Here is a 27381-nt window from a genome sequence, read left to right as displayed (position 1 = left end):
CCTAAGGCTGGATTTGAATTCATCTCTTTCTGACTGTGAGCCTAGTAACTCAATCCACTGGGCCACCTGGCTGCCCAGTCTGAAGCTTACTTCATTGATAAAAATTATTTCTTTCTTTCTTTGACCTTCAGTGAAATAATTTCCATTATGCTCCCTCCGTCTGGTTCCTGGATTTCCTTATATAAGCATATTTTCTTAATATGTAAGCTACCTTCTTTCTGCATCTTATCTTTTTCTTTTGAATAGTTTTGTTTGTATCCTTTCAGAGCCCATGGTCTCTGAAATAATATTAACCTATGAAATCTCATAGATTATTCTTAGGTCAAATTTATCTCCTTGCATCTGGACCTCTAGTTCTTTTTTGCTTCTTTTTTTCCCCTGATTTTTGTTTTTTTGTGGGATTAATGTGATTACCCAAAGTCAAACAGCTAAAAAGTGTCAAGTGTCTGAGGCAGGATTTGATCTCAGGTCCTCCTGACTTTTAGGGCCAGTGCGCTATCTACTATGCCATTTAGCTGCCCTTTTTTTCACAGTTACTTCTTTCTTGGATTTTGTTCAAGAACTTCTAGATAGGTTTTCTATTTTTTTTTTTTTTTTTGAGGATATTTTTATGGTTTCTTATTTGGGAGATTTTTAGAGGTAGCTGCCTTCTATCTTCTTGTCCTGTTTTGGTTTGAGACTCTTGATTAAATTCTTCATTTTCTATAAGTGATTCCATTTGGTTTTTGACTCCATGGAACATCATTCCTCCTAGGATTAGCTGATTACCTGAAATCTCATCATTGTTCAGAGAGACTCAACACTTTCTCAGCTCCCTCAGTCGCCTCTTCCTTCTGATTGGAAGGCTGGAGGAGAGAATAAATTAGTTCAAAAACATTTACATCAGCATCTCTGCTAGGTTTTGGAAGAAACAGAATTAGGGAGCCTAGTCCTGATTTGGATACTACCTGGTAGACTCTTTTTTGCTTTGTCTTCTTCCATTAGATTGTAATTTCTTTGAAGTCTGAGACTTTTTCTTATTTGTATTCCGAGCAATTAGCAATGTGTTTAGCACATAGCGGGTACTTAACAAGTGTTACTGAATTGAATTGAATTTGCAAGGTCACCAGCCTTTGTTAGGAATACTTTGTCCCAGCCCAGGAACCAGTTATCTATGAATTTAAAGTTATGGTTTGGAGTTCCAAATTCTATTTTCAGCTACCATCTTCTTTACTAACAATTCATTTTAAAACTTAGTTTTTCTCTTTTGTATCCCTTGACATCAATGGACAACACTGAGGAAAACATACCTTGCATTCCTGTTATCTTCAGTTGTTTTTTGCATTCCTGTTATCTTCAGTTGTTTTTTTCCCCTTCCCATACCCTTTAATTGTTGGCAGGACTTTTTAGGTTCCTTTTGGCAGGATCATTTGTACCAGTGTGAATCACCAATAGTGGGTAGTTGTCATCCATTTTGATAATTATGATCATTCTCTAATTGCTTGGATACATGTCCTGGGAAGGGAACCAACCTTACTCTTCCTGTTAGATTGACAGATAGTTGCTTTAGTGTCCTTGAGCAGGGAATCACCAATGATTATTATTGTTTCCTTCTTCCTCTGACCTTTTTTAGATACTTTACCCGATAGCTTCTTTGGTTTTACTATATCATTAATTGTCCTTTATTTTTGAAGATGACTACAACAACAAGGAGGTAATGTCATGATAAGCACTTGGATTGGATGGGGGGTTGCTGCTGGGGTGCTTTGCTAAGTCATCAGCCACACTTTCTCCTCCAGAGCCATCTGGGTCCAGTGACCAGATATGAATCAGAATGATTGGATCTGGCCCTGAATGCCCAAGGTCACACAGCTAAGGGGCAAGTGTCTGAGACAGGATTCAGACTCCCATTCTCTTGAATACAAGGCCAGTGCTCTATCCACTGCACCACCTAGTTGCCCCTACTGTATCATTAATTAAAAGACAAGCTTTTATTTCTTCTCAGACCATCCAGCTCCCTACTCTTCAGAAGAGTCCCAAATCTTTTTTTAAGCTCTTACTTTTAATACAGTTGTCATTGAATATCCTCATCGACTATTTGCTTCTTTTTCTTTTAGAACTCTTCATTCTCCCTGACAATCTGAATTGCCTCTTCATTTCTTTCTTCCTTAGTAACTGCTTAAGATTTGTTGTTACCACTAGTTGTGGACATTGACTTTTGATTAATTATAAGTTACATTTACATTAATCATTTTAAAATGGAATCTTTATGATGTAGATATAACTCTTCAGGTATATCAGTGATCATTTTTTACTAGGAAAAATGGAAGTCTCTTTATCTTAAGGTAATTATCACTTGAACACTGAAACTTTTATTCTGGGCCTTTATATAAAAAGATTTAGAAATATATTCTTGTTAGTTATAGCTTCTTTTTTTTCTTTTTTTTAAGTTTTAGTTGTGAGAACTGCTGATTGCTTTTGCAATAAAACATCTCTCACGTTTTTATAACTTGTAGGTTGAAACTTTAATGGTTACAGTATAATTATTTCTATCCATTACTGGAGAATTTTTGTTTCTACTAGTTGGTTAATTGTATGTCTTTTGGATGTATGCATAAAGCTTTTTTGAGGTCTGTGTCTTCCATTAGGCATTAAGCTTCTCCATGGTCAGGAATTCTGTCTTAGTCTTTTATCCTTCACAGTGCCTTATACTGTCAAGTAGGCATTCAATAAATATTTGAATGTATGTATGGATTGTAGCTTGCATTTAAGACCAGAAACAAACCCTTCCTTTTTTGCAGACCTTCAGTTGACCATAGTGTGTGGTTATTGATGGTAATGAGCACTTTATTCTTGCAACAATAATTTAAAGGGGAGTTGTGAGTGTCTCATAAATACCTAAAGGCTTCTTCTGAACAGCTAGTTTAGTCATAGTGTATTGATCTTAGTTTCTTCTTTCATTGTTGTAGTTAGAGAAATCAATATCATCCTTGTATTTGCAAACATACCATCATTAAAATATGATGATGAAAGTACATAGAAATATCCCATTCCATTAGTATTAAAAATGCATTTGCTTTTTTGTTTCTTCCATCTGAAAGACTTAAAAAAGCTAAGAAATGAATGAAAAAGTAATGCATCCTAATGTTACATGTGCTTTGTAATCACGAGAAACATTATAGCCAGTATGTTTAATTTTTTTAAAATATAGCTACTCGAAGTTCATTATTGTGGCTTGATTTCTAATAAATGTTTGCATTTGAAAACAAAACAAAACAAATTAACTTGACTTTTGGGTTGATTTCATGTATTCAACTGTTTGTGAGTATAAGTTAAAACACCAGTAGAAAATGGTTCTATGAGGAGGGCTAAAGAAATCCATGAGGTGTGATCCTTGACTTCAAGAAACTGAGAATTAGATTCAGGGGGATACCATATTCTTTTTTGTATAATAGATTGCACACATGTTAAATGTTTGAAAGAGGTACAAATTGCTATGGCCTTTCAGAGGAGGGAGGAGATACTTTTGGCTGAAGGGATCAAACAGCTCTTCAGGAAGCAAGATGAATTTGAGCTGAATCTTAAAGGATATGTATCAGTGGCTTTGTTTTTTTTTTTTTTTTAAGAAGACTGGAAGAAAATGTATTCTATGGGGAGGGATCAGTATGAGTAAAATAGAAGTATATTTGACATTCAAGGCCTACCATAATGTTGTACTGTCTTATCTTTTCTTTCTAAATTTCATTTTATTCCTTCTATATACTATTTGATTCAGCTGAAGTAAACTGTTTGCTACATCCCTTGCCCTTGAATATTCCTGGCCTTTTACCACCTTCCATGACTCTGCTCTTGTTCCTTATTCCTGGAATATTCTTCCCTATTTTCATCTGCTTACTTCCTCCCCAAATCAGATGCTACCTGGAGAAAACTCTAACTCACTTGTCTAATATTACAATTTCCCCTTAGATCTCAATTAGCTTTGTTCTGCACTTTTGTAATATGCATAAACAGAAATGCTATGAGTAGTGATCTCTCTTATCGTTTTACCATACTATAAATGCCATAAGAGATTTCATTTTCTCTAAAATTTGTATCTTCTATTACGTTTAGCTTAGAGCGCTGTAACATCATTCAATTCAAATGTATTAACCATGGCCCTTGTTAAGGTCTGAGAAAAGTCCCCAATTATGGAACAGAGAATAGCAAGGGTTTATTAAACTAGCTCGAGCTAAGGTTCCATCCTAGGACAGGGCTAGGATCCTGGAACCCCAAGTAAAGTGAGGAGAGACCTTATATATTGTTTAGTAGGGGAGTTCCAAGCATCTGCTGGTTGTCTTGAGATAGTGAGTTATCATTGAATGCAGGTCCTCGGGGAGGATCCCCCATTGCATGGTCCCATAGATGACCAGGCAGAAACTTAGGAGCAGAATTTAGGCAAAAGTTCACAGGTTTCCACACCCAGGATCTTACAGGCATTCAGGCAAAAGTTCACAGGTTTTGATACTCAGGGTCTTACACCCTAAATAATTGAATTTTTCTTGCAGTTACTTGGGATAATTGGAGAAAGAATAGGAAGAGGTGGATGACCTTGCCTTGCTAGACACCTAGGTGTACCTTTAGATATTCAGGCCCCAAGAGTGAATAGTCAGGATTAGCTGTCTATGATAGGGTTTAATTATGTAAATAGAAGATCAAGATAAGAAATTTCAGAGACTTAGAATGACCTGATTGATTCAGATAAATATGTGGCCTAGATGGTAGGTGAAAAAATAGATAATTGAAGCAAAGGGATAGTTGAAGACTTGGTCCAATAAGTAGTTGTAGAAACTCAAGCAGGAATGAGTCTCTATAGCAGATGGACTAGAGATATTGAGAGGAGAATTGAAGGAAGTGTGGGAAGGCTGTGGTCAGGAGGATATCAGAAAACATAGATGAGGCAGACTATTGTGGATAGTAGCTGGGATTGCTCCTATAAAAATGAGTTTTGCTTATTTAAACTTGCTGTCAGTTGTCCTTTCTAAAAGAGAGACTGGGGTCTTCAGGGGTAGCTCTTTTCCCAGAACAAGATATACCCATATTTAAATGGAGTGAGAAGGGATAAAGATTTGTTAAAAGTTTTCTTTCCTTTAGCCTACAAAGTTTGACTAAAGAGGAAGTATTTGTCATTGGAATACAGGGTGACTCCTGAGATCTGGATTAAAAAAACCCTATAAAATCAGAGGGACAGTGCTCTTCAATCCCACAGAGCTAGGTTTCTCACAACAGAGCATTTGATTTAGAAGTCAAAATACCCATCATGAGTACAATGAATGGGAAGAAGGAAGAGACCAGGAGGCTAGTTTTTAACCATAGTTATATGCAAGAGATTGTAATGGGAGCCTGAACTAGGATAGTATCCATGGATTTAGAGAGAAAGAAATGAATTCTACAGACTTAAGAGCAGCATTGACAGAACTGTGGAATTGATTGCTTGTTGGGTGATTGAGGGAAAAATTAAAGATACTCAAGGTTTCTGAAGGCAAGGGAATTTGAGGATATGAATGACTGGATTCTTGAAGAGGCCAGGTCTTGGTTTCTCTGTTATTTTGCAACATGTTTTCAGTGTTTATCTCTGCTCTGATTTTCTGGATCTTCCTTCATTGGGATCAGTGAAAATTCCAAACAGATACTTATTAAAGTTATTCTATCTATCTGAAGAAAGGTACAGTCATGATTTGAGTAATAAATTCTTTGAAAATGAAACTGATTCTGTTAATTATACTTTATAAACTGTTTAAGATAGGCTATATGGAATAGTGACAGAATACATGGAATCTTGGGGGAAATCCTTATGCTAAGTTTTGCTGGTAAGGATCTCAAATTAGTAAGAATGATCAAGACAATTTTGAAAGATAGAAATCCAAACTATCAACATTCATGTGAGGAAAAAATTTCAAGACACTAGGCATCTGAAAAATGTAAATTAAACCAATTCTGAGGTTTTATCTCACACCCATCAGACTTAGTTATATAGTTGATAAAAAAGGAAAATGACAAATACTGAAGGTACTATAGGAGAGCAGGCACATTAATGCACTCTTGGTGGAGCTATGAATTAGAATAGTCATTTAAGAAAGCAATTTGGAACTAGGCTCCAAAAGTTACTATATTGGATAAAAATTGGATTACCTCAAGGATTACACTATTGGGTCCATATCCAAGAGAGATGAAAGAAAACAAAAAACCTAGATGCTACTAGATGTCAGGCTCCTTGAAAGTAGAAGTATTATTCATCTTTGTATTTGTAGCATCTAGTTTAGGGTCTTTACTTATTAGATGCCTAGTTAGTGTGATGAATTTAGTAGAAGTAAAATAAAATAATAAACTATATTTTTAAAGTGGGAAAGGATCCAACCAGTGGAGAATAACTGGACAAATTAGTGTTTATAAATGTAATAGAATATTATTGAGCTGGAAAAAACTGTGAAAAGGACATTATCAGAGAAGCTCTGGAAAGGTTTATATGAGTCATTGCAGTAAAGTGAGCAAAAATAGGATGATAATTTATCCAATTACAATAACAACATAAAAACAAATAACATTGAAAGACTGAAGAAATAGGGGTGGGTAGGTGACACAGTGGACAGAGCACTGGCCCTGGAGCCAGGAGTACCTGAGTTCAGATCCAGCCTCAGACACTTAGTAATTACACCTAACTGTGTGGCCTTGGGCAAGCCACTTAATCCCATTGCCTTGCAAAAACCTAAAAAAAAAGACTGAAGAATTATAATCCAACTACCAACCATGATTCCAGATAACTGATGATGAAACATGTTTCCCTCCACCTTTTGACAGTGAGATGATCCATTAAGGATGCAAAATGAGTCATATTTTTTAGTCTTGTTCAGTTGTGGGAAATTATTTTGCTTGATTGTATATTTGTTAAAAAGTGGTTTACATTTATTTTTCTTTTTCAACCTTGAGGGTAGATAAGAGGAAAAGAAAATTCATTATTATTAATTGATTAATTAACAAATTAATTTTATAAATATGGAGACATAAAGTAAGGAAAAGACAGGATTTGTAAATCTAGATTTGTGAGTTCTATGCCTGACTTTTTTATCCCGAGCAGGTAATGTATAATATTCTTTTGGTTTTAGTTTTTTTAATGTGTAAAATTAGGGGATCTCTGAAGTTTCTTTGAACTCTTAAAAATTTCTGATTTTTAGAGTCATTGTGGTAGGGCAGGAATAAAGCTACTTGATCTGTATGTACATAGAAATATTTACTTTAATATATTAGGAAAAAATCTAAGAAATGAGGGGATATTCAGTGCATTCAATAAGAATAAATTTGAACTGAAATCAGGCTTGTAAAATGCATTTTTTAATTAAGTTGTTTTATGCTAATGGATATTTTCTATCTTGTTTCTAGAAATTGAAAGATATAGTAAAAGATATCTGAAAAATTACAAAGAAGATGATTTGGAATGGGTACCAGGTAAGTATAAATTATGTAACTAAAACTTTTATTTTAAGATTTCTTGTTTCCTTTTTGCATAGAACAGATTTCCATTTATTGAGAACTACAGAAAAATAACAATTGCATTTCTGTGTTATCTTTTGGCCTTAGAGGTAAGAGCAGTCTTCCAGGTAAGAGCAGTCTTCCCAAATTCAAATTTGTAAGTCTTCTCTTTTTATAATCTGAGTTAATAATATGCTGTTAAAGTTTCAGTAATTCAATTCAAGGAATATTTATTAGGTGCCTAATATATGCACAACCCATGGTGTCTGCCTTGTCATAACCTGATATGTAAATATTCAGGAGCTGGCATGAAAAGAGGATTTTTCACATTTTTGAGGAGAGAAGAACTAGAAAACAGGTTCAAGCTGTAACAACTAGTTACAGTTTGTCAGCAAAAGACATTTATTTTTTAAGGACTGCTACTCTTTTTTTTAAAGGTTTTATTTATTTTGAGTTTTACAATTTTCCCCCCTAATTTTACTTCCCTCCCCCCCACAGAAGGCAATTTGCCAGTCTTTACATTGTTTCCATGGTATACATTGATCCAAATTGAATGTGATGAGAGAGAAATCATATGCTTAAGGAAGAAACATAAAGTATAAGAGATAGCAAGATCAGACAATAAGATAATCATTTTTTTTTTCTAAATTAAAGGTAATAGTCCTTGCTCTTTGTTCAAACTCCACAGTTCTTTCTCTGGATACAGATGGTAGTCTCCATTGCAGACAGCCACAAATTGTCTCTGATTGTTGCACTGATGGTTGATCATCACTCCCATGTTGCTGTTAGGGTGTACAGTGTTTTTCTGGTTCTGCTCATCTCACTCAGCATCAGTTCATGCAAATCCCTCCAGGCTTCCCTGAATTCCCATCCCTCCTGGTTTCCAATAGAAGTTTGCTAAGCCATTCCTCAATTGAAGGACATTTATTTGATTTCCAATTTTTTTGCCACCACAAACAGGGCTGCTATGAATATTTTTTTTGTGCAAGTGATGTTCTTACCCTTTTTCATCATCTCTTCAGGGTATAGATCCAGTAGTGGTATTGTTGGATCAAAGGGTATGCACATTTTTGTTGCCTTTTGGATGTAGTTCCAAATTTCTCCCCAGAAAGGTTGGATGAGTTCACAGCTCCACCAACAGTGTAATAGTGTCCAAGATTTCCCACACAAGATTTCCTCAGAGAAGCTTTAATTTGTATTTCTCTAATAAGTAATGATTTAGAGCAATTTTTCATATGACTATGGATTGATTTGATCTCCTCATCTGTAAATTGCCTTTGCATATCCTTTGACCATTTGTCAATTGGCGAATGACCTTTTATTTTTTTTAAATTTGACTCAGTTCTCTGTATATTTTAGAAATGAGTCCTTTGTCAGAAACATTAGTTGTAAAGATTGTTTCTCAGTTTACTACATTTCTTTTGATCTTGGTTAAGGCCTGCCACTTTTTTTTTAAATTTTTTTTCAAGGCAGTGGGATTAAAGTGGCTTGCCCAAGACCACAAGGCTAGGTAATTATTAAGTGTCTGAGGCAGGATTTGAACTCAGGTACTCCTGACTCCCATGCTCTATTCACTGCGCCACCTAGCTGCCCCTAAGGACTGCCACTCTTAAAAGTATTGTGTTTACATGTTAATAGTACTTTTCTATTTCAGGTACACTATTAATCCTATTGTAAAATAAATAATAGTTTATCCCTTCTTCTGGGAGAATTTATATCCTGAAAACTCTAGCTTTAAGATGTGTTTTTCCATCCAAGTTTCAACAGGTTCATCTTTATTTTTTTTAGGCATATGTAATTTAAGTTATTTGGGTACCTTTTCTAATAGAACCTACTTTGCTTGCTTTATAATTGCAAAAAACACATTTTACCTATGATATAAAAATCAGAGCTAAATGTAACTTTTTATGGTATGCAACCTAGGGTTTCTTAAGCTTTTTTGGGTGTGGCATGAACCCCCTTAGCAGAAGTAGATGAATTTCTTAGAATAATATTTTTAAACATCTAAAAATAAAACATATAAGATTACAAAGGAAATAAGAGTTTTTAAAATCTTTTTAAAAATTGTTTTGGATTTTTTTCACAGACTCCAGGTTAGGAACCCCTAATCCTATATTCTTCTCTCATATTTTCCATAGAAATGAGGAAATTGAGACCCGAGTAGTTAAATGAATTAGTGGAACAGAACCAGGACCCAGGTTTTTTTTTTTCTCTCTCAAGCTAGGACTGCTTTCTCTGTACTGTCCATCTCATATTTTAATCAGCATTTTCAGTGTTTTCATGCACCTGACCTTTGAAGAGAGGCTTAAGAGAGCCTTACTCTTTTATGTAATATAATGTGTGTATACTCAGTCAGTCAGCACTTATTGTTGATGAGGACACAAGTTCCCATGGAAACAGTCTCAAATGTCTCATATTTTTTTTCTACTTCATTTCTCACTGGTCTCAAACCATTATCTCTTCATATTTTAGCTTGATTTTTCTGTGAAACATTTTTTCTGTTAAATGTAAATATATTCACTGTAGAAACCATTAGCTAAGGAATGCCATGTGAAACTAAGATTTATATATTTTCTGCTACTAATTTAATGAGTTTCCTTTTTGGGTTGGTAAGGTTTTTGGATGTATTGTTTTAATGATGCTTCATCTTTCTGCTCAGTTCAATGTCTACACAGTTAAAAGAATAAAAAAATAGCAGTAGTTATAATATAAAGGTGACTGAAGGTAGAAGCTGATTGAAATAGTTGACTTTTCTCTCAGTTATCTGGATTTTTTTTTTCTAGGATAATTTAGAAAACTGTCAGTTCTTTACTCTTCTTTGCAGGCTGTGGATACAGCAATGGTGTGGTTACCCTGAGACTTAATATTTTGAATTAATTTGTGGTATGGTCTGCAGTATCTGGACAGAGTCCTTGACCCTCATTCATCTGTGCTAGAGAAAATACATAGAAGTCAAAGGCTAGGTTTCCTCATTCAGAATCACTGGTACCATGTATATCTGTCTCTCTGTCTCTGAATCAGATTGGAGAAGACTTCCAAGAGAGATGATGCCAAGGAAAAAGCTGACAAAAGGTAGGATATGATAAAGATTCATTATACAGCAGTCTTTTGGATGTGGAGAGGGTGTTAAATTACTACTTGATATGGGCTTTATCTAAATTTTATGTATTTACTTCAAAGCTTCAGTGTTCAATTTTTTTATTTTTCCAGGGTGGTGGGGAGGGGGAGGGTGGGTAACAGACCTAGAACTGTGATTTCATTGGTGTTCTGGGAATACCTGGAAGGAGTAAATCCTGTCTATGTATTTCTTCAACCTATAATCTGAAAGAGTTGCCTGAGGCATTGAGAGCTTAAGTGACCTATCCAAGGTCACATAGCTAGCTTGTGTTCAAAGCAGGACTTGAACCCAAGTCTTGATTCATAGATCAGTTTTCTGTCCATTACCTCACACTTATCTCTCATGCAGATGATAATTTGTGAAACTTAGTGACCTAAGTGTTTCTTAAATTTCTGGTTTTGTTGGGATTTCTTGATATTCTAGCAATAGTTTTTCAGTTTTGTAAATGAGTTAGAAATATTTCATTAAGATATTTAAGTTTAGAAAACAATGTTGAAACTTAAATATTGTGCATAATAATATTTGATATTTATGTAGTGCTTCAAGATTTGTAAAGCATTTCACATAAATGATCCCATTGATCTTTTAAGGAATTTGGTGAAGTAGTTAATACATGTTTTATTAGCCCTATCATATGGGCAAGGAAGCAAGGTGAGGAGAAGTGAAGAGACTTGCCCAGATCCACACAAGTAGAAGAGACTGGAGGAGGTGCATTTGTACAGAGACTTTTCTGATTTCAGATCCAATGTTCTTGTTGTTCCATCATGTTGCCACATTTTTAAAAACCAGAATAGTTTATCAGTATTTACAGTGAATCTTTTTATTGGGCAGCTAGGTGGCTTAGCAGATAGAGCATTGGGCCTGGAATTAGGAAGATCTGACTTTAAATATGTCCACATACACTTGCTAGGTGTGTGACCCTGGGCAAGTCAGTTAACCCTGTTTGTCTCAGTTTCCTCATCTGTAAAAACTGAGCTGGAGAAGGAAATGTTAACTTTATCTTTTCAAAGAATATTTCAAATGGGGTCATGAAAAGTTGGATATAAACTGAAAAATAAACAAAGTAAAAATAGGCTTCCAGAGATTGAAAATGATTTTATATTGGGGTAGAGGGATGAGAAGAGCCTATAATATTATTTTGCACATCATTAAAATATCAGACTATCTTACATAATAATACAGCTGTTGGAATTATTTTACCTGACCTTCACAGTCCTTTTCTGGCCTTTACATATGATTTGAAAGTATGGATTATTTTATTAAATAATTTGTAAAGAAGAATAATTAGCAATTATTAGTTTCTGCTTTTTTAGTCTTATGTGGAACAACCAGTTATTGTTCTTTTCAATAAAATAATAAACAATAATGAATTTACATATTTACCACTTTTTCTTCCCTACATAATATATTCTTATTAATATTTTATAAAAATATTAATTACTGTATCGATATAAATCTTTGAAAAAGGCAATATATATTGCTATTATCTGCAAAATTTTTTGTCTTCAAAAAGTAGATACTATTTTGTTTCATAGAATTCAAGTATCAGTCTACTTAAATGGTCAGGATTTTTAAAAAATTTTATATCTGAAAATTTTAAAGAATCATTGAGTCTCAGAATTGGAAGTCATCTCATTCAACTCCTAAGTATGAATCCCTTCTTTTACAAAAAAAAGTTGTATTGGTATCTTTTTACATCCTATTTTATATTGGATCTTGTTTTACATCAAAATTATTTTCAGCCAATATCTCTCTTCACTCTACCCCTATTACAATGAACTGTTACAAAAAGAAAGACACATAAAAAGGTTATTGGAAGACAATTTCTTTCTTTTTGTAAAAGTTTATTCTTTTATTTTTTTTATTTTTTGCTTTTTTCTTCTTTTTTTTTATAATTTTGGAGCTTTGGTTCTCTCCTTCTCTCCTGCCATTCCTGTACCCACTGAGAAGACAACCAATATGATCATTTATACATGTGAAATCATGTGAAACATTCCCATATTAGCCATATTAGAAGAATGAAAGTGAGAAAATTATATTTCAATTTGCACTCAAGAGTATCTTTTTCCAATAAAGATAAGATGAATGTATAACAAAACCTAGCAATTTATTGTGTATGAGAAATATACTTAAAATAGGAAAAAAATAAAAATTTTGGGGTTGGAATTTGAAATTATACCCCCCCCCCATGATTAAAATGTTTAGCCCCTTTGTCACAGAAGTTCCATGGCTAGGCATCTAACCCATATGCAAGCAAAAATGAAATAGTCTAGGCCTTCAAGGAACATATTAGTGGGGATATTGGAGAATCTGGAGAAGCTTCATATAGAAGTTGCTTCAGCAGAGTAGTCAAGGAAATTAATTCCAAATGGAAGGTTGAGTTGAGCATGCCTAGGCAGATGGAGATGAAAAATAGTAGTAATCTGCATACGAAGCATAAAGTTAGAATGACCAAGCTTGACATTGAAGAAAAGTTAGAAAACATATTTCCATTCCCTCTTTGTGGAGGTGGAAAACTTTGTGTGAGGAATGCTGAATGCACTACCAGAAAAATGATTTGTTTGGTTTAGTTGGACTTCTCATTTTCATATTCTTTTTGATTCTTTATTACATTTAAGTTAATAGAAGAGGGAGGAGAATATTCAGAAATGAAGGAAATATTAAAAACAAATTGTATTAATTTAAAATTTTTAATAGTACACACGAGAGAGAGAGAGAGAGGCAAATTAACTTATTGGTTAATTTACCTATATCCTCTTGTATAAACAGTAGATAGACACTTCTGGGCTTAGTCCTCTTTTTTTTTTTTTAAGTTTTTGCAAGGCAATGGGGTTAAGTGGCTTGCCCCAAGGCCATACAGCTAGGTAATTATTAAGTGTCTGAGATGGGATTTGAACCCAGGTACTCCTGACTCCAGGGCCGGTGCTTTATCCACTGTGCCACCTAGCTGCCCTCTTCGCCCTCTTTAATAGATTTCTTTTTTCTGATGCCCGCAGTTGCAGGAGTTTTTTAAACTTTTAAAGAATGGTGAATGAATGAGAGTTTGAGGAATGTAGAACACATTTTCTTGTTATACTTTTTTCTGTAAGAAAATAAACTTATGATAACACATTTAATTTCTCATCCTGTTACTGGTTTTGTTGCGATGTTGAGTGCCCTTTTTCTTCACTTGAAATGGTGTGAAGAAACTGAACCCAAGCTACCTCTTTTACTTGTCATCTTGCAGCTGTGATCATACCAAGCCTGCTCTTCAGCATCTCTGACAAATGATCATCTGTTCTCTATTTGAAACACCCTAGTATTGCCTTCTGAGGCAGACCCTTTTATTTTAGAGAATTTTTAATTATTAGGAATCTTCTTTATATTGTTCCTAAATATGCCTCCGTGAAATTTCCATCTCTTCCTTATTCTGGCCCCTGGAGGCAAGCAAAATAAGTTTTATTCTACTCATATAATCATTCTTTTCATCATCATAATTAGTAATTATACTTTACAAATATTATCTCTTTTGGTCTTCACAGCAACCCTAGTAGTTGCTATTATCATCTTCATTTTACAGATGAGGAAACTGAGGTAAACAGAGGTGAAGTGTCTCACAACTAGTAAGGATCTGAGACTATATTTTAATCCATGTCTTCCTGACTCCAAGGTCTAGTTTTCTATCTATTGTACCACATATCTGCCTGATGAGGTAATAATCTCAGTGATACTTATTTTAAATGCTTGAAGACAATCGTCATGATGAAAATCAAAATCTTCCCTTATTTTTAGGCTAAAAATGCTCCGTTTCTTTAACCAAGCTAGGGTGAAGGATTTTTGGTCTTCTCATCATTCCGTTGTTACTCAGTCACTTTTCAATCATATCTGACTCTATGACTCCATTGGGGTTTTTCTTGGCAGAGATATTAGAGTAAGTTGCCTTTTTCTTCTCTAGTTCTTTTTATAGATGAGGAAACTGAGACAGATAGGGTTAAGTGACTGAACAGCTATACTTCTAGCCTGGATGAGAAAGGGAGACTCAGTCTCAATTTTTTTTTTAAGTGAATCAGTTTTGTTTTATTTTTTGATTTATCAGTCGTGACCATGTTTCCTGAATTGTTCCTTCAGTTTCCTGAAGTGTTCATTCAAGACTAATAATTTGAACTCAATTGAGGGATGTTCTTTTATCATCTTATCACTTATGTTCCAATTCTCCATAAACTACTCCTTATTCTAGACTTTCCATTCCTGAATGCCATTCTACTTGGTAGAGGAAACCGAAGTAAAACAGGAACTGCCTTCTCTCATATTATGCATTGAGTTCCCTTTGCTTCATGTGTGGTCTTTTTTGATCTTTTTGCTTCCAATGGAGCTTTAACATAGGACAAAAAAAGGCTTTTTGTTGTCTTTGGCCATTGAAAGCCTCAACTTGTTCTGCTGTACTCCTCCTCCCCATCCCACCCCTCTTTTTACTGTTTTACTCTTGTTACTTATAAATCTACTTTACATGCCTTAATAGCATGTATTCTCCTTCTATGCTTAAAATTTACTATCTTACCTAATCCTATATGTGTTATTAAAAAACTGAAATATTTAATGCTATGTAACTGTACTAGAGAAAGATGGAAACTCTTCTCAGTCATTAGCAGTATTTCCAAGTGACTTTGTACTTTGGCTTTTTTCTTTAGAGGTAGCAACAGGACCTTAATTTTCTATAAAACCTTTCCTGTTCACCTTTAATATCCTGCTTCCCTATGGTGTTTCTGAAAGGAACAGATAAAACTGAACCAATCTCCATGACTACTGCCTTTTATGCTCAGTTTTCCTCATTCACCTTTATCCCTGAAGTGAAGAAATGACAGGCATAAAACCTAGGTAGAGAAAAGAGACAGGAGGGCATCTGGGCATAATAATAGCTATTTCTTTGTGCCATCTTACAGAGATTTTTTTTTAAAATTCATTATTCTCCCCACCTAGTTTGTTTACTTTGGTAATAGAAAGATAAGTTGAGAAATTAGATTTTTAAACTGATAATTGTATTTATTTATTTTAATTTTTAAGACTTTATGATTATTTAGCTTTAGCATAGAAACCCACTTAACCCTCTACTGAGGGGGAAAAGGGACAAAAAGAAGTAGAAAATGAGTTATTTTTAAACTGGAATGAATATAAAAGTGAGGAGACCAAGAAAGAAATAGGAGAAAATAGGAACCAGGGGCATTTTAGGAAACATACAAAGAACTGGGCAATACCAGAGATTAGAGTTTCTTGAATTACTTATAGTAAAGAATCACTGCATGTTTGAAATTAGATTATTAGAAAAGAATATGAACTTAGCAGAGAGGAAGATTTCTGTGATTATAAATGTAGATGAGTAAGTTATTTTATTTGATTCTCACAACAGTTCTAAGGTAGGCAGGGCAGATGTACTCTCTATGCTAAAGCAGAACTGGTACCACTGAACCAGTAAGATCCATTTGGACCACATATTGACATAGAAAATTACATATTAATACTATCTATTTTTTGGCTTTTTGAAATTTCATTAAATCTTTACCAGTTGCATTTTTGATCTGGTCTGGGACACACATTTGGGATATTGTGGGCCATATGTTTTTATTTGACACCTCACCTGAAAAGTGCTTCATATGCGTGAAGAAATTGAGGCTCAGGGAAATTGATATTTCTCAAAAGCTAGTATGATGTAAGACTATGACTAGAAATCCAGATCATCCTGGTTCTTGACCCAGTGGATTTTCTCTTTACCGCAATTACCTCCATGCATTGTCTCCTCTGTCTCTTGCCATGAATAATTCTATTTGGAGGGAAAGAGGAGGAAAAATCTTTTTTTTAATTCAAAAGTTTAAACTTAAGAATAGTAGAATTTTAGTGCTATGAGGGAATTTATATATTTATTTGTTGATTAATATGAAAGGAAAATTTTCAGTATTTGGCCTATCTTCCTGTATCTACCACTTCTACTTTTCATTTTACTACAAATGTTTACCTCATTACTTAGAGCTGGACTCAAATTTTCATTGTTAGGTTTTTTTTTTGTTTTGTTTTGTTTTTTAGGTTTTTGCAAGGCAAATGGGGTTAAGTGGCTTGCCTAAGGCCACACAGCCAGGTAATTATTAAATGTCTGAGGCCAGATTTGAACTCAGGTACTCCTGACTCCAGGGCTGGTGCTCTATCCACTGCGCCACCTAGCTGCCCCTACATTTTCATTGTTAATCCTTATTTCCTCATTTCAAAACATATTCTTTCTAATTTGAAATAGTTTATAGCCTGGGTGATTGGGAAGTCCTAGTGTCCTTCAAAGAAGGGTTCAGGAAGGGAGCAGGGCTTTATTAAGCACCTGCTAGACACTATACTAAACACTTTGCAGATTGTATCTCTCTCTCTCTCTCTCTCTCTCTCTCTCTCTCTCTCTCTCTCTTCTTTAAGGTTTTTGCAAGGCAAATGGGGTTAAGTGGCTTGCCCAAGGCCACACAGCTAGGCAATTACTAAGTGTTTTAGGCTGAATTTGAACTCAGGTATTCCTGACTCCAGAGCTGGTGCTCTATCCACTGCACCACCTAGCCACCCCTGATATTATCTCTTTTGATCCTCTGGGATGTAAGTGCTGTTATTAGCTATTATTGTAGTTTGGAGGACAGAAATGTTTTAGGAAAAGATCACTTCTGTTTTAGCATGGGGAGTTTTGAGATGCCTTTGGAGAATTCAGTGTAAGAGGTCTAAAAGGCATTTGGGAACGTGGAACTGAAGTTTGGGGGATAGACTAAGGCCTGGATATATAGATGAGTGAATAAATGAATGAAAATGTTTTTATTAATTTCATACGATGTGCAAAGCACTGTATAGTGGCAGTAAAAATGTAAAAAGCAAGACAGTGTCTGCTCTCAAGGAACTCATATCCTAATCGAAAGAGACAGTCCAGATGGAAGGTTATAGCTGCAAATCAGATAAAAAGAACCCATGATCTATAATAATAATGATAATAACTAATTATTATGTAGTGCCTACTATGTTCCAGACACTATGTTAAGCATTTTACAATTATAATGTCATTTCAACCTCACAACCATCTGAGAAGGGAGGCGCTATTATTATCCCCACTTTACGGATGAGTAAACCAAAGCAACAAATGAAATACCTTGCTCAGGGAAATACTGCTAATCATATCTTGACTGCGTTTGAATTAAGATCTTCCTGTTTCAGGATGTATTACCTAGCTTTAGGGCATTTCAACAAAGTTGGGAATACTTCTTTTCAGGGCATTTTCCCTGAGAAAATCCCAGTTGTTTCTGGGGTTGAGCCCTTTGATAATAACAACAACTTTGTTGACAAGAACTTTCCTTTCTGGGTTGTCAGTGACTGTGGCTATAACACCTGGAGATGCCAGATTGCATCTTCATAGAAATTATTTCCCAAAAGTTGGCTGTGGAGTCAAATAATTTTCTGCATAGAGATAATAGTTAAACTCATGAGAGCTAATGAGATCACCAAGTGTAGTGGTATAGAGGGAGAAGAAAAAAGGGTCTGAGGCAGAGCCCTATGAGATACTCAGGATTAGTCAGTATGATCTGAACAAAGATAAAGGAGAAGGGGGAACCTGTCAGCTAAGCAAAACAGGAAGAGGGAATTGTGTGTGTGTGTGTGTGTGTGTGTGTGTGTGTGTGTGTGTGTGAGAACACACCTAGGAGGAGTGATTAACAATGTTGGAACTACATCAATTTTCATTTAGCTACATGCTATGAAATTTCCTTTTCCAAGAAGAGATAGTTCATCATGTATTTATCATTTTATTTTGTAGAGACAGTGATGTTGTAAATAAAATCTAAGAACAGTGACTACTTTTTGTTTGTTTTTTGGTTTTTTGAATGTTATTTTACTGTATTTTTTCCAATCAAAAATAGTTTTCAGCATTCATCTTTTTGTAAGCATTTGAGTTCCATGTTTTTCTACCTCCTTCCCTTCCTTTCCTCCTTGACAATGAATAATTTGATATAGATTAGACATGTGCAGTCATGTTTGACACATTTCCATATTAGTCATTCTGTGAAATAAAAATCAGAACTAAAAGGAAGAAAAAAATAAGAGTAAAAAACTAAGTTTTAAAAAGTGAAACTAGTATGCTTTCATCTGTATTCAAACTCCATAGTTTTTTCTCTGGTTGTGGATGGCATTTTCCATCACAAGTTGTTTAGAATTGCCCTTGATCACTGACCTGCTGAGAGGACTGTTTATCATCACACAATAATATGTACAAGGTTTCTTGGTTCTGCTCACTCCACTCAGCATCAGTTCCTGCAGGTCTTTTCAGGCAAGAAAAGTTACTGTGATTGCAGACCCTGATGTATGAATTGCTGTAACTTATTTATTGTCAGGCTTTTTAAAAAATTGCCTTTCACATTGGTTTAGGGAAATCCTAATGAGTAGACTAATTCTCCCCAGGCAATTCAGCATATGTTTGGCAACCTAAAGTTTACAGAGCAGGAAGGTTTAAGTGATGTCCAGGATCTCTCATCCAATATTTTTGAAGGGCATAACTTGAGTTCAGGTCTTCCAGATTCTGAGAATATTTATTTTTTATATACTTATTTATATATTTATTTAGGTTTTTGCAAGGCAAATGGGGTTAAGTGGCTTGCCCAAGGCCACACAGCTAGGTAATTATTAAGTGTTTGAGACCAGATTTGAACCCAGGTACTCCTGACTCCAAGGCCGGTGCTTTATCCACTATGCCACCTAGCTGCCCTGAGAATAACTCTTTATATACCAGATTATGCTCCCCTTCACCTTAACTTTTAGACATAAAAAAAAATTTTTGTATCTTTATTTACTTTGCTGTACAACAATCAGGATTAAGTTACTTGTTCAGGGTCATACAGCTAGTAAGTGTCTAAGAACAGGTTTGAACTCCTTATTCAAGACTGGTGCTTCATTCACTGCTCCACCTAGCTGCCCTGTAGACATAAAATTTTCACTAAAACATCAGTAAATTAGTGCTCACCATATATTACTCCTTTTTATTTTAGTCCCTAACACCTTGCTTATCTATATATTCTTTCCAATTCAGGGCATTAGACCACTGGGATTTTGGTGTATTTTTGGCACCATGGCTTAACTTATTAGTTTTTTTTTTTTTTAGCAGGAATGGCAGAAGCCATACAGGTGATGATGGAATAGAGAATAACTGGGTTATATATATCTCTATGTTGGCATGTCACTGGGAGTTATATGGATGGGCGTGGCTAAATGTCTCCAATGACTTAAAAAATTTATAGATGCAAAATAGCTTGAAAGTTTGGGAGCACTTTAAGATTGTCTTGGGGTTTAGGAAGCTGAAACAGTGACTTGGGAGTTCTGGAACTTGGCTATAATATTCCTAGGGGTTGTTTTTTGGGATCTCTTTCTCAGGGGGCTCAGTGAATTCTCCCCATTTCTGTTTTGCCCTCTGCTTCTAGGATATCAGGGCAATTTTCCTGTAGTAATTCTTTGAAAATGATGTCAAGGCTCTTTTCCTGATCATGACTTTCAGGTATTCCAGTAATTTTTAAATTATCTTTCCTAAGTCTGTTGTCCATATCAGTTGTTTTTTCAATGAGATGTTTCACATTTTCTTCTCATTTTTCATTTTTTTTGGTTTTGAAGTATTGATTCCTGATTTCTCATAAATTCATCAATCTCCCTGAGTTCTATTCTTTGTTTGAAGGATTTATTTTCCTCAGAGAGTTTTCTTATCTCTTTTTCCATCTGGCCAATTTTGCTTTTTAAAGCATTCTTCTCCTCAATAACTTTTTGAACTGTTTTATCCATTTGACCTAATCTGGTTTTTAGCATGCTATTTTCTTCAGGATTTTTTTGGATTTCCTTGACTAAGTTGCTGACTTCATTTTCATGTTTTTTCCTGAATCTCTCTCATTTCTTTTCCCAGTTTTTCTTCTAACTCCCTCATTTGATTTTCAAAGTCTTTTTTGAGCTCTGTCATAGTCTGAGCCCAATTTCTGTTTTTTTTCTTGGAGTCTTTAGATGCAGGAGCTTGTGCTTCCTCATCTTCAGACTGAGTGTTTTGATCCTTCTTGGGCTCATATGCAAAATATTTCTCAATGGTGTTCCCCTTTTTTCCCTGCTTGCTCATTTTCCCAGCCTAAGCTTGTTTTGGGGGCGTTTCCTGAGCTTTTGGGACACTCCCACAAGGGTCTCAGTGTGTGAAGCTCTGCCATATGTGCCCCCCTCTGCCATGGGGCTGGGGGGGGGCCTGCTCTTCTGTGGGAGAGCCTAGACTGCGATCAGGATCTGAATGTGGTCAGAGCCCCAGATTCCTGTCCCAGGGGCAGAGGACAGAGCTCTGCAGTCTCTCTTCACTCCCCTCCCTAGGTTCAGTGGGCTCATGCCCTGGAGGCTCCTGCTTCCTGGCTCTGCCTGCTTCTGTTTCCTGGATCAGTGCTGTGGTGGCCAAGCTGCTCTCTGTGTGCCCTGAGGGCTGGGCTTCACGTGCTCCCTTTGGCAGAGGTCCCCAGCTGTTCCCCCAAGTTGTGCCTGGTGCTGGGTGGGGGGCGGCATAGGTCAGGAAACTCTCCTGCTGCTGTGAGCTGCCTCCGGGAGGCTGAAGTTCTTTCGCTCTGGTGGGCCATCCCTCTGGTGGGCCGCCCCTCCATCCCCGGGGAGCAGAGCCTTTCTGCTCTTTTCCAGATTACCTTGAGTAGGAGAACTGCCTCATTGGGTTCTGTCTCTCAAACATTTAATTAGAGTCCTTAGTTTCAAAGATTTATGAGAGGGCGCCTAAGACACAATCCATTCTTGTCGCCATCTTGGCTCCACCCCCTACATGTATACTTTCCTGAAGACAGTTTTTAATCAAAACCTTGAAAACAGATTTAACAATTTGATACCCCATGAATAAGAAAAGATCCATTTTAGGCAATAATTGTGTAAACACTTAGCAAGAAGGTGTTAAGAACATACTGTCACTGACGTTTTGGGCACATACTGGATATAGCTAGCCTCTTTATGAAATTAATTTCCTCTTTTGAAATTTTTGGTCCATTGTTTAGGGGATTTGTGTCTTATGAAATGAGATGCTTGTTGATAAAATCTCCTTAGGGAAAAACACAACAGTACATAAGGCACTTACTACTCCTGACTTTTTAATACTCTACTAGCATTGATTTTGGGCTGCAGAATTTATTAGAAATTCTCCCAACCTTGACTATGTTTATTATTCTACAAAACAGATTAAAGCAGTGTCCTTGTTCCTCTGCTGCTTAGAGCATTCTAAGAGAATAATAGCAAAGTTAAGAGTATTGAGCAAATAGCTATTAAATCCAATAAAATTACTTTTATTTCAGTAAAATCTCATCAAAAAGTTATGGCCATGGGCATATTTGCTGAATGAATCATAATTTAGTGCAAATAATAGAAAATTACATTCTCAGTTATGGTTGAGCAAACACAATTTACTGTGGTCCTTTTCTTCATTGTTTTTATATTTTGCCTTTTCATATATATATAATATATAGAAAATGCCTGGTTCTTAGGTATGTGTGTATTATACACACACACACACACCTAAGAACCAGGCATTTTCCTAAGTGCTGGGGCTGTAAGTACAAGGAATGAAATGATCCCTACTTGCAATGAGTTTATAGTCTAATGATTGTTTATTAATCAACTTCTTTAAAAATTTTTTTGTTGATATACTTTTAAAAAACATTGCCAGAATTGCTGCTATTATTTACTTCCCTTCCTTCTCACAGGCAGTCATTCCACATAAAGGTTTTCTTAATTTACCCAGGTGTTCTTTTGTGCCCATTTTATCCCATTATTTACTTGAGATTTGAGGGAAGAGGAAGATCAGTAAACATTTTCAGAACTCAAGGCTAATGTACCATTTTGCAGCTAATCATGGTGCATCTAAAGACATTGTGTCAGTTTGAAATAACATTGAATTCAGTACTAATCATTGAGTAGTTTATTGAGTACACCTATACCTCTGATTTAGTATAGATGTTAAATGACTGAAAAAAGGAACTGACTTTTATTTTGCAATCTGTTAGAGATCTAAACTTATATATTTAGAGGTAAAGAATTGTGATATATTTTATTATGACTGTTCAGTTGAATTATTTTTACTTTGTTCTGGTAATGAGATTTAAATATTGAATTCTTTCCCCTTTTTTCATTGATTAAATGCTGATTGTATTCATGAAGAGATGTCCTCCATTTTCATTTCTCAAGCATAGTGAAATGTCATCTCTTAAATTCTAGGCATATTGAATAGTGATTGATTAGGAGGATTCATGCTTGGAGATTTGAGCTTTTATATTTTTTTAGGTTGTTTTGTTTTGTTTCGCAAGGCTTGCCCAAGGCCACACAGCTAGGTAATTATTAAGTGTCTGAGGCTGGATTTGAACTCAGGTACTCCTGACTCCAGGGCCGGTGCTCTATCCACTGTACCACCTAGTCACCCCTCATGCTTGGAGATTTGATCAGAATTTTCAGCTAACATAAATATTACTATTGACCTCACACCAATGCCTTTCTACCCCTCAAAACTACAGCAGTACTAAAGCATTTTAAAATATTATGCTAAACTGACTATCCTTTTATGAGATTTGACAATGTTTGATTTAATATACTTGGTTTTGTTTTCTAATATGAACTTGAATGTTTTGTTGTAGTAATTTAGAAAATATGCCTGAATTGTCTTGTCCATAGTAGATACTTAATAAATATCTTTTGAATTGAGTGTATTGGATAGGACCTGTATACAACCATTAGAAGAGCTTACTAGATAAGAGAGTCTGAAGGTTTGGGTTTGGATCCAGATAGACTACATGAGAGCTCTGAAACTCTGTAAAATAAGTCTCTTCATCATCATCATTTTCCTTGGCTTTAAAATAGGGACAAACAACACTTGCCTTAACCACCTCACAATTTAAAGAATCAAATGAATGAATGTGTTTAAAAGTGCTTAGTAAACTGTGAAATGTATTAGAGGAGTGAAGTGCAAGGTGTCATTATTTTTTCTAAGAAATACAAAGCAGCATAATACAAGAAATGTTCAGCTTTCTTTACTGCTCTAGAAAAATTATATTAACTAGTTGTTTTACATTAGCAGGTCCCAAAGGACAAAAGACAAAAGGTACAGCCAAAGTTTCAACACTCATGAGTTCTGTGGATGTATTGAAAAAAATTGAGGTAAGTTTCATCTGCTTATTAAACAGCCTCAAGGTGTGCTCTGCTCACTCCGCTATCCTTTGATATCAGTGATTTGGCAGAAGAAAACATAGTTTGTTGAAAATAACAAGAAGGGGCAGCTAAGTGGCACAGTGGATAGAGCACCGGCCCTGGAGTCAGGAGTACCTGAGTTCAAATCCAGTCTCTGACACTTAATAATTACCTAGCTGTGTGGTCTTGGGCAAGCCACTTAACCCCATTGCCTTGCAAAAACTAAAAACCAACTAACTAACTAAATAAATAAAATAAGAAGTCTCTACATAAGCCAGTGCATTATCTGGAAAGTTGCATAATTTGTCTCATTGGTTCCATGCACAGTTAGACAATATTAGAGCTGTCAGAACCTTAGATATTGTCAGGTGTCTTCCCCAGTTTTCTTAACCTTCACAATCTTTTCCTTTCTCATTTATAAACATCTCTTAATCATACTTTATTCTCTACCATTTGCCTTCCTCCTCTCAGTGAGTTTCTACCCAGAATGATAAAAACAACAAAACTAGGAAAAGGAAACAAGACTGAATGAGTGAAATTTATACATTTATTCCCTTTATTAACAATATCCTTTATTTAGTTTGTGCATGCACTCTTCCCTCCCTTTGTCTTACTATATCCTTTTAGCATTTTAGCATTTTATTTGTGCATATCTTTGTTTATGTATTCAGTGTACCACTATAAACTTCCTGTAAGTTTGTAAGGATTGATGAAGGAACAATGATCAAATATGTCAAGCTTAAATTTGGTGGAACTATGGATGAGGTTGGAGACATAGCTTTTGGTATCAAGCTGAAGCCCTCTTAATAGTAATCAAAACTGGTTAGGTTCTGACCATTTGTAGAGTTTAAGAGTAGGAAGAGTATTAAGGACATCCATCTTAAGGAAGATTGATCTAGAGCTCTGGTTTATGTTCACGAGGAAGGGTTTAATACCAATACAGAAATGGGCCAAGTCATATTTTAACCTATGAAACCTCAAAAATTCCATTAAATTTATCAATTTTATTAGCATAAAATTAGAAGTCAAATGACCATATCATTATTTCAGAGGTAGGAGTAAGTTTGGGTCTTTAATATGAAGCTTGTATATAATCAAAGGGAAATAACACATTCCAGTCTTAACAACATTCAACAAATATTTGAATTTTAACTTGTTCTGTGATTTATGTGCTACTGAAACACAAAAGATTTGGTTCATGGTTATTAATAGTTTTCAGTCGTAATTTCCTAGATTTTAGAAAACGAATCTGATACTATGAATATAAGGCCACAATCCTCTAATTTAACAATAGAAAATATGTATTTCTCTTCTTCCCTTTTCCTTTGCCACTGCTTTATTTGTTCTTATGTAAAGTTGGTGTTTAGAATTCTAGCTTGATGGAAATAATTGTTACTTGTTCAGAGTTACATAAATTTAGCCCCAAGCTTAACCTAAAAACCCTAAACTTTTGGGGTGAGGACAATGTTGCTTCTTTTAAAAAACAATTATTTCCCTTTTGTTTTGATTCTTTTTCACAACATGACTAATGTGGAAATATATTTAGCATGATTTCATATGTATATCAGATTGCTATCTTGGAGAAGGGAGCTACAAGAAAGGGGGAGGGGGGTAGCTGGTGGCAAAGTGAATCTTAGAGTCAGGAGGACCTGAGTTCAAATTCTGCCTCAGACACTTAAAATTACCTAGGTGTGTGATCTTGGGCAAGTCACTTAAACCCACTGCCTTACCAAAAAACAAAAAAAATTAAAATGAAATAAAAAAAAAGAACAGGGAAGAAAGGAAGGAGAAAAATTTGGAATTCAAAACCTTATAAAAATGAATGTTGAAAACTATCAATACTGTAATTGGAAAATATAAAATACTATTTACCAAAAAAATTATTTGTTTGGTATTTTTCCCCAATTACATATAAAGACAATTTTACTATTTGTTTTTAAAATTTTGAGTTCCAAATTTTCTCCTTCCCTCCCCACCCTTCTTATTGAGAGGAAAAACATTTTGATAAAGGTTATACATGTGTAGTCATATAAAATATATTTCCATATTAGTATCATGTTAGAAAAAGAAAACATAGACTCACACCCCCCCCAAAATAAAGTTTTAAAAAAAGTATGCTTCAGTCTGTATTCAGATAACATCTCTTCTTTCTCTCGGGACAGATAACATTTTTCATCATAAGTCCTTTAGAATGGTCTTGGATCATTGTATTACTGAGAAAACGTAATCATTCACAGTTGATTATCTTACAATGTTGCTGTTACTGTGTACAATGTTCTGTTCGTTTCACTTTGCATGAGTTCATGTAGGTCTATCCAGATTTTTCTGAGAGCATTTTGCTTATCATTTCTTATAGCGTAGTATTCAGTCATTCCCCAACTGATGGGCATTCCCTCAGTTTTTATTTCTTTGCTACCAAAAAGGACTGCTAAAATATTTTGTATGTTTGGTGTGTCTGCGTGTGTGTGTGTGTGTGTGTGTGTGTGTGTGTGTGTGTGTGTACTTTTTCCTTTTTGTTTTTTATCTCTTCTGGGATCTAGACTTAGTAGTAGTGGTAGATAAGTTGCCTCTTAATCAAAAATATTGTTTTACTTGTCCTGGAATAATAAAGAAATAAAAATTCAAATCTTGCATTAAACCTGTAAAACCGGTGGGACTCTGGACAAATTATTCAACCTCTGTCAGACTTGGTTTCTTTTTCTGTAAAATGGGGTAATGTAGAGCCTACCAAGATTGTTGTGAAGATAAAATAAGATAGCAAATGTAATTGTAAATCTTGAAGTGCTTTAAATGCTAATTTTTAATATTATTATTTTTAGTAGCATCTTTTGTTCTGAGATCTCATCAGAAACTGTCTTCCCACAGAGAATATAGTTTGCAATCCATCTATGCCTATCTATTTTATTTAACCTCCTGTCAGTGCCCTGCAAAAAAAAAAAAAATTCTCTTGGGAGGTTCACTTAATTTGCCTGGATAGCTTTCTCCATGATCTTTTCTTCGGGTGAATATCAATAGATTGTACCATTTGTTTATCTCTTCTCTTGATGCAGGACTAGCCTATGTTTTTTTCCTCTAGTATATATCTGTGATAGTAACTTCTCTAAGATTTCTGAAGAATTCTTTATTTTTTTGATTTTTGAAGCATCCTAATGCATTTTTCTTGAATGGAAAAAATATAAACGTTTCACTTATTGAAAGTAGGTGGATGAAGTTGACGGGAACTGTTTTACAGATTGAAAAAATAGAAGCAAAGAGGATGAGAAATTTATCTAAGGTCATATAGGAAGTCACTGTCAGATGCAAATGAGGATGCTTTAAAAAAACTTTTCTTTTGTCTTAGTATCATTGAGTCTTTCCTTGTAGTGTGAACATTTCTAAAAAAAAAGATCCTGAATTATACTCTAGTATTCAAGGTCATCCACATATGTTCCCTGTCTTTCTTAAATGTTTTGATAAAAATGAATACACAAAAGATCAGATTCATAATCCACATATAGAGATGTAATTGAACAGAAATGATTTTCTACAGTATAGAAGGTCATTTAGTAAAATTTGAATTAGAATTC

The 27381-nt window shown here is 35.0% G+C and overlaps 1 protein-coding gene across 4 annotated transcripts in view; it reads left to right on the top strand.

Annotated features, from left to right (window-relative positions):
• POLR3G (RNA polymerase III subunit G) overlaps nucleotides 1–27381 on the top strand; it is a 73046-nt gene that overhangs the window by 32311 nt on the left and 13354 nt on the right. For 3 of the 4 annotated variants that reach the window (XM_074206691.1, XM_074206692.1, XM_074206689.1), the window contains 3 exons: nucleotides 7393–7458; nucleotides 10504–10554; nucleotides 23703–23785. In XM_074206691.1, the coding sequence (XP_074062792.1) occupies nucleotides 7393–7458; nucleotides 10504–10554; nucleotides 23703–23785 (200 nt within the window). The remainder of the gene's footprint in view (nucleotides 1–7392; nucleotides 7459–10503; nucleotides 10555–23702; nucleotides 23786–27381) is intronic. The other variant, XM_074206690.1, reaches the window with a different exon arrangement.

This window comes from Macrotis lagotis, chromosome X (assembly GCF_037893015.1).
Source record: "Macrotis lagotis isolate mMagLag1 chromosome X, bilby.v1.9.chrom.fasta, whole genome shotgun sequence".
Taxonomy (NCBI): Eukaryota; Metazoa; Chordata; class Mammalia; order Peramelemorphia; family Peramelidae; genus Macrotis; species Macrotis lagotis.
Note: the sequence above shows the minus strand (reverse complement) of the source record. Positions and strands in the feature narration are given on the sequence as shown.